This window comes from Lineus longissimus, chromosome 16 (genome assembly GCF_910592395.1).
Source record: "Lineus longissimus chromosome 16, tnLinLong1.2, whole genome shotgun sequence".
Classification (NCBI taxonomy): domain Eukaryota; kingdom Metazoa; phylum Nemertea; class Pilidiophora; order Heteronemertea; family Lineidae; genus Lineus; species Lineus longissimus.
In genome coordinates this window covers 1,787,390-1,800,790 of record NC_088323.1, presented here as the reverse complement: position 1 = coordinate 1,800,790, position 13,401 = coordinate 1,787,390, and the positions used below count along the sequence as shown (strand labels likewise).

The 13,401-nt window shown below is 41.2% G+C and overlaps 1 protein-coding gene across 2 annotated transcripts; it reads right to left on the bottom strand.

Annotated features, from left to right (window-relative positions):
- Positions 1–646: 646 nt before the first annotated feature.
- On the bottom strand, positions 647–13,066 carry LOC135500192 (plexin domain-containing protein 2-like). Of its 2 annotated transcripts, XM_064791443.1 has the most exons (14): positions 12,960–13,066; positions 11,011–11,501; positions 10,483–10,641; positions 9,110–9,179; positions 8,700–8,828; positions 8,226–8,294; positions 7,775–7,915; positions 7,249–7,350; positions 6,747–6,886; positions 6,210–6,350; positions 5,848–5,988; positions 5,516–5,546; positions 5,010–5,152; positions 647–4,678 (listed from the first exon to the last, which is right to left on the bottom strand). In XM_064791443.1, the coding sequence occupies exons 1-14, from the start codon at positions 13,054–13,056 to the stop codon at positions 4,583–4,585; spliced, it is 1,950 nt and encodes a 649-aa protein (XP_064647513.1). In that variant the 5' UTR covers positions 13,057–13,066; the 3' UTR covers positions 647–4,582. The 2 variants fall into 2 exon arrangements, with proteins under 2 accessions (XP_064647513.1, XP_064647514.1); XM_064791444.1 differs by lacking the exon at positions 6,210–6,350.
- Between the last annotated feature and the right edge of the window lie 335 nt (positions 13,067–13,401).

Sequence of the window (13,401 nt, the reverse complement as noted above, 5' to 3'; positions counted from 1 at the left end):
AGATGTGATCAACAGTCTCTGTCACAGCCTGTGAGGTGTGGAAACATGGCTGTCCCCTCTATCAGAAAGTGACGTGAGTTGATTGGTGTCAATGCAGTAGTCTTTCACCAGTCTCTGTCCCTATATAAGTGGAGACAAGACTTCTCTACCACCAGTCTCTGTCACAGCCTATGCTGTGTGGAAACATGGTTGTCCCCTCTATCAGAAAGTGACGTGAGTTGGTTGGTGTCAATGCAGTAGTCTTTCACCAGTCTCTGTCCCTATATAAGTGGAGACAAGACTTCTCTACCACCAGTCTCTCTAACAACGATGTATGATGTGGAAAGTGACTGTCCCTTCTGTTAGAATGTGACTGCAGTTGGATTGTGATCAGTGGTCTCTCACCCGTCTCCATCCCAGCCTGTTCAGTATGGGAACATCACTGGCACCTTGAAACCTGAGTGGGTTTTCATAGGCCTTTCACCAGTCCCTGCCCCAACCTGAGCAAAACTAGCCTCTCGGAAAGTAATCACAGTGGATTTCCAGTGGCCTTTCATGTGAATCTCTGCCTCATATGAGCTGTGCAAAAGACAAGGATTCTCTAGCTTTCGTCGGTCCACTGTCGGCCTATTTTTAATGCAGTAGAAAACTAAGACCAAAGTTAGAAAGCATTAATGTTTATTTACAATATCAACACAATGACTACACATTCGCTGCTTTCACTTACTCCAAGGAACAACCATTTATATCGTGGAATATCACAGTGGTTCGAAGCTGCCCTCGACAACAACAAGTGAAAAGCTAAGCTCACATGCTGTGAATTCTGCAGGATAACCACGAAACTCTCACATCTGAGGATGGAGAAGGCCAGTCATATGGCACTGTTTGAAAATTCAGTTGGTAACAACAATGATTTTGGCGTGAAGACCCCTCCATCACTTTGTAGACCCGCACACAACAACAGGTGTCAGAACACGTCACCCTTTGGGCATCTTGTCATAAACTCACAACGTGTGCACTTAGCTTGAAATGAGATTTCAACTTGATATACTGGTATGTACATTGTAGTAAATAAAGGCCTTCCTCCACATTTCAGATGTACGCTCTGTGCACAGCCCACAGGCATTTATGCGTTAATGCTGACGACGATTCCTTAGAAACCCACGAGTCAAAATGCTGCATGAATCGAGACATGAACGATTGGCTGGTAAATTTGCTTTAAAAACGCTGCATGAATAATTATAAAGAATGTGGAGGCAGGCCTTTTTGATAACAGAAGAGGGTAAACTTGGTGGAGAATAAATCTCAAGCAGCTCACAAAATCACCTGTGCTTTTAAAACATGAACACATTATTCGCAGATCTAGGAGAAAGCATGAAAGACTGATTCGTAATCAGTATCATTCATGTTATATATTGCCACCAACTATTCAGCACACTTCAGATAGCACAATCTAATTCAAAACTACAACTTACGCAATACAAAAAGGATGGCTTGGAATTACATCTACAACCAAGATTCTAGATCCACTACAGTCAGTATATACAAATTTCAGCAACACTTTTTTTAGTTTCTGTCCTTTAAAAAAGAATTTTTGTACCAAAACAACATGACAACGTTTGAATTCACATCATCAGTGTTTTAGCGGGTGTTCTACAGCAGGTATGGTGTTCTACTTTCTACAAGGCATAGGCCTTTAAGATTATATCTACTCAAACCGAATGGCCATGAATTTGCCATGATACCTTCCTTTCTGCCAAAAAATATGAAACTAATTTACCATGTGGATCAAGTAGTACTCATCATTTGAAATCACAACGCTAGAAATTTGTAAGTCATACTTGTAACGAAAATGTGCGTATGTGTGCTCAAAGGGTTAATAAGACTCCAACCTGAGGTCTCCGTGTTTACAGGACCAACTTGTGGACTAACAACATTTGTACAGAGATATTTATGATATACACGTAGATCACAACTAGTAATAGGTCAGACATCAAAAGCCAACAAGATACAAATATAGAGATATGTCGAATGAGAGTCGAAAAACGACAAAAGAAAAGTTTAGAAATCCTGACAATTTTTTTTTTGTTTGGCCACACTATCATATTCTAACAAATTTTTGCCATTCAGTCACAAAACCTTTCATGGTGACTGGTCATTTCCCATAGCCTGACCATTCTACATGGTGACTGGTCATTTCCCATAGCCTGACCATTCTACATGGTGACTGGTCATTTCCCATAGCCTGACCATTCTACATGGTGACTGGTCATTTCCCATAGCCTGACCATTCTACATGGTGACTGGTCATTTCCCATAGCCTGACCATTCTACATCAAGTGATATGTTAATGGTGCAAATGTCACTCGTCTTTTTCTAAACCTCCCTGAAGGACGGAACACAGATATTAGTTATACATCTAGCACATAGGAAATCAACAACCCTGAATGTGTGAAATCAATGTTCATACTCAAGGTGGTCATTCAAATTAATATACCACTTACGCACATAATAGATTAGCCAGAATATTCTGTCAAGGGATTTTCAATGTAGTCAAAGGCAGTCGTTTATCTTCTTTTGCCCCTTAATTTCACCACCCACAAGGGATTCAGGTTAGTCTATTCAGGCCGGTAATTGGTACACCAATATGAATCAAGACTGAAACCTTGGTTGTCCTATAGTAACATCTACATCTATACACAGGATGCCAACGATACTTAGTGTCAGCACACACCTGCCTGCAGGTCAACCACGAACACCGCATCAAAGGACAGGCCCGGGGTGGGTCGCAATGTACCTATAACGTATCTGTTCCTCTACAGTTTGTAAACATCAGGGACTGTTTAAGCCTGATATGTAAGAGCGTAGAAAGGGGATACAAAATGAAACAGCAACAAAAAAGAGTGCTAATAATGTGCCAAGAGAGATACCAGAATTGTATGGAGGGAAGAAAAATCATGTTCAGCTGTTAATAGTTTGAACACAGAAAAGTCAATGAGAAGCAAACAAGTGTATAAAGATATAGGTCAACAGGAAACAGAGTGATAAGGACCTACATGCAGCCTTAGATAATAGAAAACGATAGATATGATTGAGAAAATGCTGAATATATGGAGTCAAGCTCACAATGTATACTGGAGATCTACATAAAAACACAGCACAATTAAAGCTGGACAAAAACGGACAAAATATAGGATAACATACTGAGCAAACTAAAAAAGAAGCATGCATGTATGGAAAAAAATCAACTTGTAAATTTCAGCCTTTACAACTATGAACAGTTGGCAAGAAATCTTCATTACAAGTGCACTAATGATTACTACAATGAGTACAGAAATTAATCACTTTTAAAATTTGAATTTGCAGTGATTGCTCAATCAATGGGATTGAACATTTTTCGAAGGAAAAACCAGGCCTTTCAAACTATGTTTAGGCCTATGTATGTGCAGGTTAAAGTGAATCTGCCGATTGTTAATTGTTTCTAAATATATGTATGATAATGAAAACTGATAAGAGTTTGAATCAATAACCTCATGCCCAAACCCATGTAATTAGGCCACCACTGCTTCTCTGGAATAAATTATTTAAATTTTTACAATCACAGTTAACTTATTTAACTTCTAGTGCAAAGAACTAATTCAAACAATTTTACTGCTAATTCAAAAATTTTCAGAATGGCTAAAAGCATTACTTCTAAAGCTAAAAGCCAAAAATATACAACTTGCCAAAAATCTGCTTCTCGAATTATTTCAAATTTACCGTACAGCACACGATGCAAAAACTTCTAACCGAAGCCTAGCTTCTACAAAAACACTTTTATTATGGCCACAAGCGAGATTTTATCCAACACAGAAGCTCAAGTTATTTCAAAATCTGCTCAAAGAAAATGATATTGACCTACTAAAGTTGTCAGAAATCAACACAGTTCTAAGAATTTATGCAGAACTATGCTATGAACAGACACTTACTACTATTCTCAATTACTCCAGAATCTCAAACACTCCAGGATCCTCCAAGTTGATCATGCTGTGCGATTATGTCCGCACAGGAAGTGCCACAAATGTCCGTGTTGCAAATGAAAACATGGGTATGAAAACTAACTGAATGCCACTGCTTTTCTTATTCCAACAGATCAATAACACAGCTTCCCTCGAGTCAAATAACATACTGTTGAGTGCACCTTTTTTTGTGGTGTAAGACAATAATGACCGACTCCTCAACTTTTTGAAGTCATAAGGATTTATTTTGCATTTTTTCTCAAAGTGGTGAGAATTGTGTTAGAACTGACGTTTCCATTTGCAACACAGAGGTCTACATAAAGATATACCACACATTGACACCTAATCAACAGTACTCGGCCAACCACACACAAGTATAAAAAAGAAGCAGCGCTGGACGTAAAACTCTGCCCTCACACATATCCAATTTCTGAGTCATCTCGGGAGAAAAATCAGACAAATGTCAGCAGCAGTCGTAAGGCCATGTTGTTCACCCCCATTTCCCAGAGTGGACTCTTCCCAATGATGACCCGGAAGAGCCCACCCAAGAAAACGGGGGCCAGGTTGTCCAGCAAGCTTGGACTTCAGCCGCATGCGTTCCTAGCCTACAGTGGTAGACTTTCCGTGTCCGATTCCATGAATGCTTGGTAGTCTTTACTGCTGCGAGATATTCGGCCCTTCTTACAACAGGACGTCTTTGCCTGGAACAGTGTGTAAAATTGCAGGATTGTTAGATGACTGTCAATATCATAACAAATCACTGTTACAACATGATGTAAGCCGCCACAGCGAAAGCAATATTGTGTTTGAAGAAGCAGTGTGTTTTTTTATATCAATCTGCCAGCAATGAATAGAAACTTCCCAATGCCAGACACAAAAATTGCTGGAAAGTTAGCAATTTTCAAAAGCTATTAACACAACCATTTCTTGGATATGTCTGGTTCTGCACTTTTTGACGATATCACTTGTGTCCAAATTATTCAATGCTGGGGCAAATAATTCCTGTTTTTCAAAATGATAAATTTTGCTTACCGTCATGAGGCACATTCCTGATGAAGATGTTGGGTTCTTGTAAGCATACCAGAACCATCCTCCAGCCCCGAAGATGATGAATACAAGAAGGATCACAGCAACAATAGCACCAACATTTGTCCCAGCTTTACCCTTGGCTGGTGCTGGAAATGAAAGAAGAGTCAAGCAGTTGAAAGAAACACAAATTTGTCACCAGATTGGCAGTGGAGAGAAGTTTCTCATGGCCAATGCTTGCAGAAGGGCAAATAGCTGAAGTGATATGTGATTGTTTCTTTTGATTCTGTTGACTGTCAACATGGTCAATCTTTGTTATAGAAAACATGTCCGCCACCAGACCAAGCAATAGAAAGCACACGCATAAACATTTTGGGACGTCACACTGATCGTTAGCAACTAATCATGCCAGACTCATAGAATTTTAATCAGTTGAGATTTCTCCCAAATAACAATTTCACTCCTTGTTCATACTTTTCGGGTAATTTATGATCGGAGGAAATGACACTCACCGTGCTTTGAGGGCTTACACTTGCCAGTTCCCTGCAAAGACAAAGGAAATCTATTATTCTGAATGTGACAATAGAAACGATGGCCAATGATATTAAATTTGAACTGCATTGAATATCACTTCTTGTTTCAGAAAGCTTGTTGAGTATTGCAAGGGTCATTTATTCGTGAAATATACAGGGCTGAAGTTACAGTATTATGAAGAAGATGAAAATGTAACAATAGTAACTAAGTTAAGTTGAATGATGATGATGATGATCATAGTGGATCAGAGTTACCACACTCGAGATGGTAATGGGGAAAAAGTCTGACCATAGAGGATAGACAGACTCACATCATCAACACACGGAACCTTGGTGGGCTTTGGACGTTTAGTAGGCTTAACTGGTGGCTTTACAGTTGTAGCTGATCCAGGCTTTGTTGTTGGCTCCTTTGTAGTCTTGTCAACAGGAGTTGTACTACATGTGGATGCACCCTGAAAATGCCGTACTTAATTGAAGAAAATCAAAAGTTCAAAAAGTTGACATTGCCTCAAGTGTCTAGGGCTGAAGTTAGAGTATTATAAAGAAGATGAAAATGCAACAATGGTAACTAAGTAAAGTTGAATGGTGATGATGATGATCATAGTGGATCAGAGTTACCACAATCGAGATGGTAATGGGGAAAAGTCTGACCATACAGGACAGACAGACTCACATCGTCAACACACGGGACCTTGGTGGGCTTTGGACGTTTAGTAGGCTTAACTTGTGGCTTTACAGTTGTAGCTGCTCCAGGCTTTGTTGTTGGCTCCTTTGTAGTCTTGGTAACAGGAGTTGTACTACATGTGGATGCACCCTGAAAATGCCGTACTTTATTGAAGAAAATCAAAAGTTCAAAAAGTTGGCATTGCCTCAAGTGTCTGGATTCCAAAATTTGGGGAAAATGGCTCAGTCCATTACAAGCGTGTAACTTTTTTAAACCCACAAATTTAGCTGGCCAGATTATTTTGATTTGCCTTTGCTGTTTTAGACCTATCTCCCCTGACAGTAGCCAACTGATGAGACTCTACAACAATGGCAAGCTGAGCCCAGGTAAACAAAGAAGGTGTACTGAGCTTACCATCAATTGGTTTAACTCTGAGGCAAGGGGCAAAATATTGATAACATAATGGACTCTTCTAAGTAGAGCAACAGAAGAGTCCACTCACGAAACAAGGGGTGTAAAGCTTAACCAGACAAAATGAATACTTACTGTTTCTGTACAATTGTTATCTAACCAGGACTGGCGATACGGGTCGTACCCATCTGAGCATCGTTTTAGGTCAGCACACCACGTGCAGTGGAAATCTGGTACCTTTATGCACTTTTCACAGCTGCTCTGTTGAATACAAGCTGAAAGAAACAACAGGTGAATGCTTTAGTCAGCGATGATGAAGGAGTGTTAGTGATATCACTCGCTCACAAGGGGAACAGACATCGTCATAAAAACAAGTCACCATCTCTTGGAGATGATGTCAAAGAAGAAGTCGGATGTGCAACCTGGCTATAGATGTTCTTCAATGACGTCACATGATGACGTTACCAATTGTTTTTCACTGCCATATTGGCCGTCACATGTGGTCACGACATAAAGGAAATGCATTGGCAGGTGGCCATCAAAACGTCACGTCACGTGAACAACCTCTTTTAGACCTAAAATCCATTAACTAGTATACAGAGCATAGTTATCTACCGCTCGATGAAAGTCCACTTACTTGGCTTGGGGGTGAATGTAATGACAACGCCATTTTTCAGGTGATCTGATATATCTATCATGCCGTAAGGTACCAATACTTCTAGCCCGGTTTTGGGTTTGACTGAAAAAAAACAAACGTAAAAAGCTGAAGAGAGGTGGGTTTGATCCCCCAACACATGGATAGAGATGTTAATGAATCCAAAACCTCGCATCCTTTTTAAAACATGAAACCCGTGTTTCTAAATGTCACACACATTGGATTATGCCGTGAGGACAACGTTATCTGCCTTCACTTATGACGCTGTGAGATCAGATGGAAACAACACGAGTCCTGGGGAGGGAGTCGTAGACAATGAAAGTGAAGCTGATGACCTTTTGCGGGAATTATTGATGCGATGAACAGATTCAACTTTCAAGTAATAACTATAGTTCCACAAGAGTAGAGTACATTCAGAGGAAGGAAACCAAAGTATCTTCTACTAGAACTCTACAACCATCAACTCTGATACATAGCTCCCAACTGACACAACTCAATCACCCCTTACCAAAATAGCCATCAGAAATGCCGGCTTTGACGTCGTGGAGCTCCTCTGAGATGTCAGCGACAGGGGTTGGATGTGATTTGTATAAAAAGCGGATTTTGCCATTTACCAGCAGGTGCAGCTGGAACGTGAAAGTGTCGTTGACTGAAAATTGGAAATAGAAACCAATTAGATCACATCGTCTTGGGTTGATGTAAATCAATCAGCGACTGCAAAGGACCGTTCTCATCTATGAAAATAATCTGAAATTTGAAATTTTTGTTTAATGGCATGTGACTTGCCCAGAATTGTTTAAACGGTGGCTTGAACCATTATGCTAAAGGAATCACCATCCATGGAATTTTCTTTAAGAGTGGTAGAAAATGTGGACCTGTCACTAAAACTGTGGTGTTTATTTTAAGAGGGGTGGCAGCGAGATTGTGAGAGTATTCACAAAAATGTAACTGATACATACCTACACTTCCATCTGAATTGTTGTGCTGATACTGTTCCATTTCTCTCCATTCAAACACCGTGATATCATCTGAAACAATCATATAATATGTGAGAACTGACAGAAAACAGCTCATCAGCTACCAAAGGGGAAGAACAAGCGGCACTTTCAGCCTTAAATTAGCCAGCATCTTAGTGAGTTAAGACTATGTATCAACCCCATCTTTAGCTTTACTGCTAAAACACTCTGGTTACCATACCTTATAATGAACTCCATTTCCAATGGAGAATGCACTACCGGGTATGCCCCAATATGCCTCACTTGGATGCTTGGGTTCATGCAAAATACGGAAGCAGTCAAAATCCTGTTTCATTGTTTAGTTTGAGGTGTTTTAGAATAAACAGAGGTGCCAACGAACCACCCAACACATCATCCAAGATCGTACAGTTTCTACCGATAGTCGAAAACACCAGAAATAGTCATCTCGGTTCTCACCATTATACACCATGAATATCCCACTTATCATGTTATCGGTTGAGGATCTGGACAGGTCCGACATAAGCGGGGCGATATTCTGGGCAACTGTCAGACTCGGCTTGGTGAACGGATTAGTGTGGATAAAACCTAGAAGATAAAAATGATTCTTAGTAAACTTTGGCCATCACAGCCTTGGCAGTCAGGACCCTCTGAAATGGCCTTTGTGCCCCACCATTACCTTTAACATTTTCCCATACCCTAGCATATTTAAGATGTGTGTTTTGTATCTACATGATCAGTTGAAGTCAGTCAAGGTCTCAAGCTTCCATGTGTGAAAGGCCAAAATGAAATGAGGCGAATAAAGTGGTGAGTTAGAGATTCCTGTTAATTTGTTCTTATGATCTGCTGAAAGTGAAATATCTACACACCTCCAGCAGCCAGTGTCACCATCTTGACCTTGTGTCCATAGTAAACCATTGGCCAGGGCAGTGAGACGTTCTGCAATCAATGAAAGAATTGATAGCCATTAGCAGGGGTCTTAAATAATTAAAAGTACCAGGCAAGTGCCTTTTGTCTGCAAACAATTGGCATTGTTATCGTACTTCCTAGAGACTGCACCCTCAACTACCGAGAGAAAATGATTTTCTGATCATGTTTGAAATGAAATGACTCAGCTAGACACTCACTCACTCACTCACTCACATTCATTCACTCCTGCAACTTGGGAATTCTATGTCAACTGTGCCACCGCAACCCTGAACCATCTAAACTCTCATGTAGGTTCCTTCATAAAGGACAGCATTTGACAGACGCACAAGTGGGAAGTGCACTTCTCACCTCAGATCAATCATTTTCCTTCATGAGAGTTTGTATTGAACCAATGTATACATAATTGATGAGCAAGTTTTATTGATCAAATAGTGCTTAGATACGGATGAATAAGGAAAGCTCACAGATGATGAAAGTGTAGCCAACTGAGTACAGATTGAGAGTCACTTTGAAATGTGTATCACACTGTGATAAATATAGTTCTTTCCGCATCCGGTAGAAGGCTGAGATAACCATGAAATGTGCATGGCCGTCTGATTAACTTCCTGCAAGTATTGGCCTACTCTTTCCATTCAAAAGTTTGTGCACAAAGGGTATGACTAGAAATTTTTTTAGTTTTTTGGCCCTCCCTCTTCAAACAAATCCTGGTGAAAACCCTGCTAATATAAACACTTTTCACTACAGAATTGATGACAACACACACTTCATATTGAATTGCTTGCCTTTTGCCATAGATTTTTTTTGTAAATTTTGATGAATATTACAAGCATTACTGCCTGCTCTATTTAAATCTGAAAGTGCCAAACAAACTTGTAACCTGACTAGGGTTGAACAGACTGATACGGTGATACTGATATGTGCACCTCCATTGTGTGTTTTATGACAGGGGCTTTGTGTTTTTTGTAAGGTTATGTTGAAAATCATTCATGTGTGATTTAGTGACACACTGACCCAAACGACTTTTATCATATACTCAGGTGAAGGGTGATTTACACAAACATCAAAACTCAGCATGAGAAATGTAAATCATAGATTGTTTGCACATGAGTGAATGTGACCGCCTAAACGACAATCCTTTGCTCAGTAAGGGCAATGCAAAAGTAGCAAGAAGTTGACCAGCTCTCCCGCAGGAGGATGTAAAAACGTCTGTAAAGTCCGAGGCAGGTTTGACTCACCAAGCCAATAAACTGTATTTTGAGAAACAATAGGTTCCATGACTAAATACAGGAGGTTGAGTAGAAAATGTCCTCACCATGGCCTTCCTGCGAATGAGAGACTTATATTGCGCAGGTTTGTAAGTATCGTTGAACTTGGGGTCCTTCTCAATGTCAACCCAGTACTTGTCAAAGTCAAAGTCCTCTTTTTTGTCTTGTACCAACAGACTGTAGTACTTGTTGTCCTCATCCTTGGGCTGCAATAACAATGAATCAGTCAAACAGATTAAGAACTACTGTAGAGGAATATTTCCGTCATGGAGGAGGATTACTCCCTGGAGAATGACCCCTCCGGATGCACAGTGAATACCAAAGAACTCAAAGAAACAAAAACAACTACACGTACCAAAAACAAGGGGTCGCCACAGCCCCAAGCCAATTCACCCATTTCTGAGAGCAACTTCGTCCCACAATATGGCGTTCTGTTCGGCTCATTTCTAATTCTACATGAAATATAAATTCAGCACTTTTGATGGAACAGTTCACTGCAATAAACCCATTTTTTCCCTTCAGAAATTCCTGAATGACCAGAGTAGGGATACTCATATTCAAGACAGTGTACGTACCACAGACGTGCTTGTACCTGGTGGTCTAATTGTACCCGTCGGTTTGGCTGCAGCATTCAATGTTGTTGTACTCATGGTAGTGGTTGTACCATTTGGTGTCGCTGCAGCATTCGTTGTGGTTGTGGGATTTGGCGTGAGTGTACTGGGTGGCGTAGCTGTAACTGTCTTCTCTGTCGTTGCACCATTCAGCGTGGTTGCAATCGGCACTGTTGTTGTCTTTTTAATCCCACCCTTTGGCGCAATTGTTGGTGCTGTTGTTGTTGTTGTCGTTGTTGTCTTTTTATTCAGTCCAGTTGTACTCGTCAGTTCCGGCTGTTTTGTGGTCACTTCCGGTACTTGATTGGGTTTGGGAGTAGTTGTAGTACCTGCTGACTTTGGAGTAGGCTGTAATGTGGTCTTACCTCCACCAGTGTCATAGGCCCCGCTGTTATTGGCTTCTCTCTTCCCTATCTGATGAAGATAGACCTCATCATTTTCGATTGCAACATGACCTGGAAAAAAAGATGATTATTTTCATTTTTTATTTCATTTTTCTGCAAGACTTAACTTAAGTCAAGTCAAAAGGGAACGAGTTTACAATCCCCGATCACACCCCAAAAAAAGGTCATCGGTTGACTAACGAAGCACCACTGTTCAATGGATTTATAGTTGAATGCAATCAAACTACGTCATTTCCAATCGGGGATTGTAAATTTTAACCGTCAAAAGGGAAACACAGCAACAACTAACAAGCAAGGAAGGGCAGCATATGAAATAATGAAAAACAGAAAGGTTTTGGCCCTCAGTGAATATCATATCATATCAATACCGGCTTCTGCCGGAGGTTTGGAGTCCACTAAGCCCCTATAGGCGACATCGTACATGTCTAGGCCTATGGGAACATTTAGTCAGAAGTACTAGAGGCCTATTGTATTCAGTTCCTTGCATCAGTGCCTGTCATGAGAAAAATCCACGGGCACCATCAGTCACTCCCGCAACCCTTTCCAAGGGCACTATTTTTTCACTCCCGCCAGCTGTCCAGCGGGCAAGCCATGCCAGTAAACGGGCGCGATCACGCCTGCGCCCGTGATCACGCCTGCGCCCACAAACTACTGCCAGAAAACGGCGCAATCACACCTGCGGCCGCATGAGACGCCTGTAAACAATTCCAGAGTAAAAAAATTTTTGGGCAAGTCGCAGGAATAAGTCATGCTGCCCGTCGGGCATGGCAATTTATTACATTATCATTATGAACAAGGAATTTAGACAAAAACTAGTTTTATCTGCTATGCACTTTTTGCAGCCAACTCCCGGCAAAGAAACATTCTCAAAACGCCTACAATCCACTTTGTAATGCTTAGTTCCATCCTGATTCGATATGCCATTACCACGCACTGCAGCAACCGCCAACTACAGCGAAGTGTACAGCCTGGCATGTACCCAGCGCTAAACAGCATAATTATCGCGTTGAGTGAGACTCTAGATTTAAGCGAAATGGAACTCTGGATACCGGGAAATGAATCACGATCATGCTGGGAATCTGCGGGCGTAATCACGCCGGTGTTTTTTTATGACGGGCGGCACGCGCCCCTCAAGTGTCCGGCGGGCGTTATGGATAGCGCTCGTACGGAGTAGTTTACGGGCGCGGGCGTGATCGCGCCCGTTTCCTTCTGGCATGGATCCTGGGTTCTCCCCGGGCCCTATTGCGTGGTAGCCAGCAAGCAGTGCTATGAGGCTTCATACAGTGTGCCTGGAGTAGGCAGTACTGTGACTGTGAGTGCAGGAGTGTGACAGTCCCCGTGTGTGTGGATGCATACATGTGATTGAGATGACTGATGAGTCAGAGGGATAGGAGATTTCGCGGTTTACGTTTTGTCATTGGACTCATTGTGATAAAGTGAAAGTAAGAAAATTCCCGCAACCGATTGAACTTTTCTTTGATTTTGAAACTGGGTTACAATATCACGTACCGTTAGCAGCAATAATGAACTGGAGTAATACCAGAACAATGATGTATTTGAGTGAAACGTTTGTCATTTCCTGAATCAATCCTCCTGCGGCAGCCATGTTGATTCCATTGATTCATCGAAGCGCACTGGAAGGTGTGGTGTCGTTTCGACCACTGACCTATTCGCCCCAGTCGTTTCGCTCCAAATCGAAGTCGTTTGTGAAACTGCCAGACTGGTCCATGACTTCTTTTGATATGTGAGGCTGGGTGTTATTTCAAATTAGGAAGAAATGATACATCTCAGCTGTGTATTTTGCTTTTGATATTTCAAAGCACTTGATACTCATTCTATCTAAATAATGTTCCGTGCAGGTGATTTGAAGGGACAGTTTGTGTGTGGGATTGACCAGGAAGATGATATGTAATTTGAATCTATCCGCCTGCAGCTCATCACTGTAGTTACA

What these genes read in the sequence shown, in the direction of transcription:
- LOC135500192 (XM_064791443.1), bottom strand. Translation starts at nt 13,056, where the DNA reads ATGGCTGCCGCAGGAGGATTGATTCAGGAAATGACAAACGTTTCACTC. An exon ending in AGGTTCCGTGTGTTGATGAT is followed by an intron (nt 5,547 to 5,847) that starts GTGAGTCTGTCT and finishes TTGTCTTTGCAG; the next exon opens with GGAACTGGCAAGTGTAAGCC. An exon ending in CAGGAATGTGCCTCATGACG is followed by an intron (nt 4,679 to 5,009) that starts GTAAGCAAAATT and finishes ACACTGTTCCAG; the next exon opens with GCAAAGACGTCCTGTTGTAA.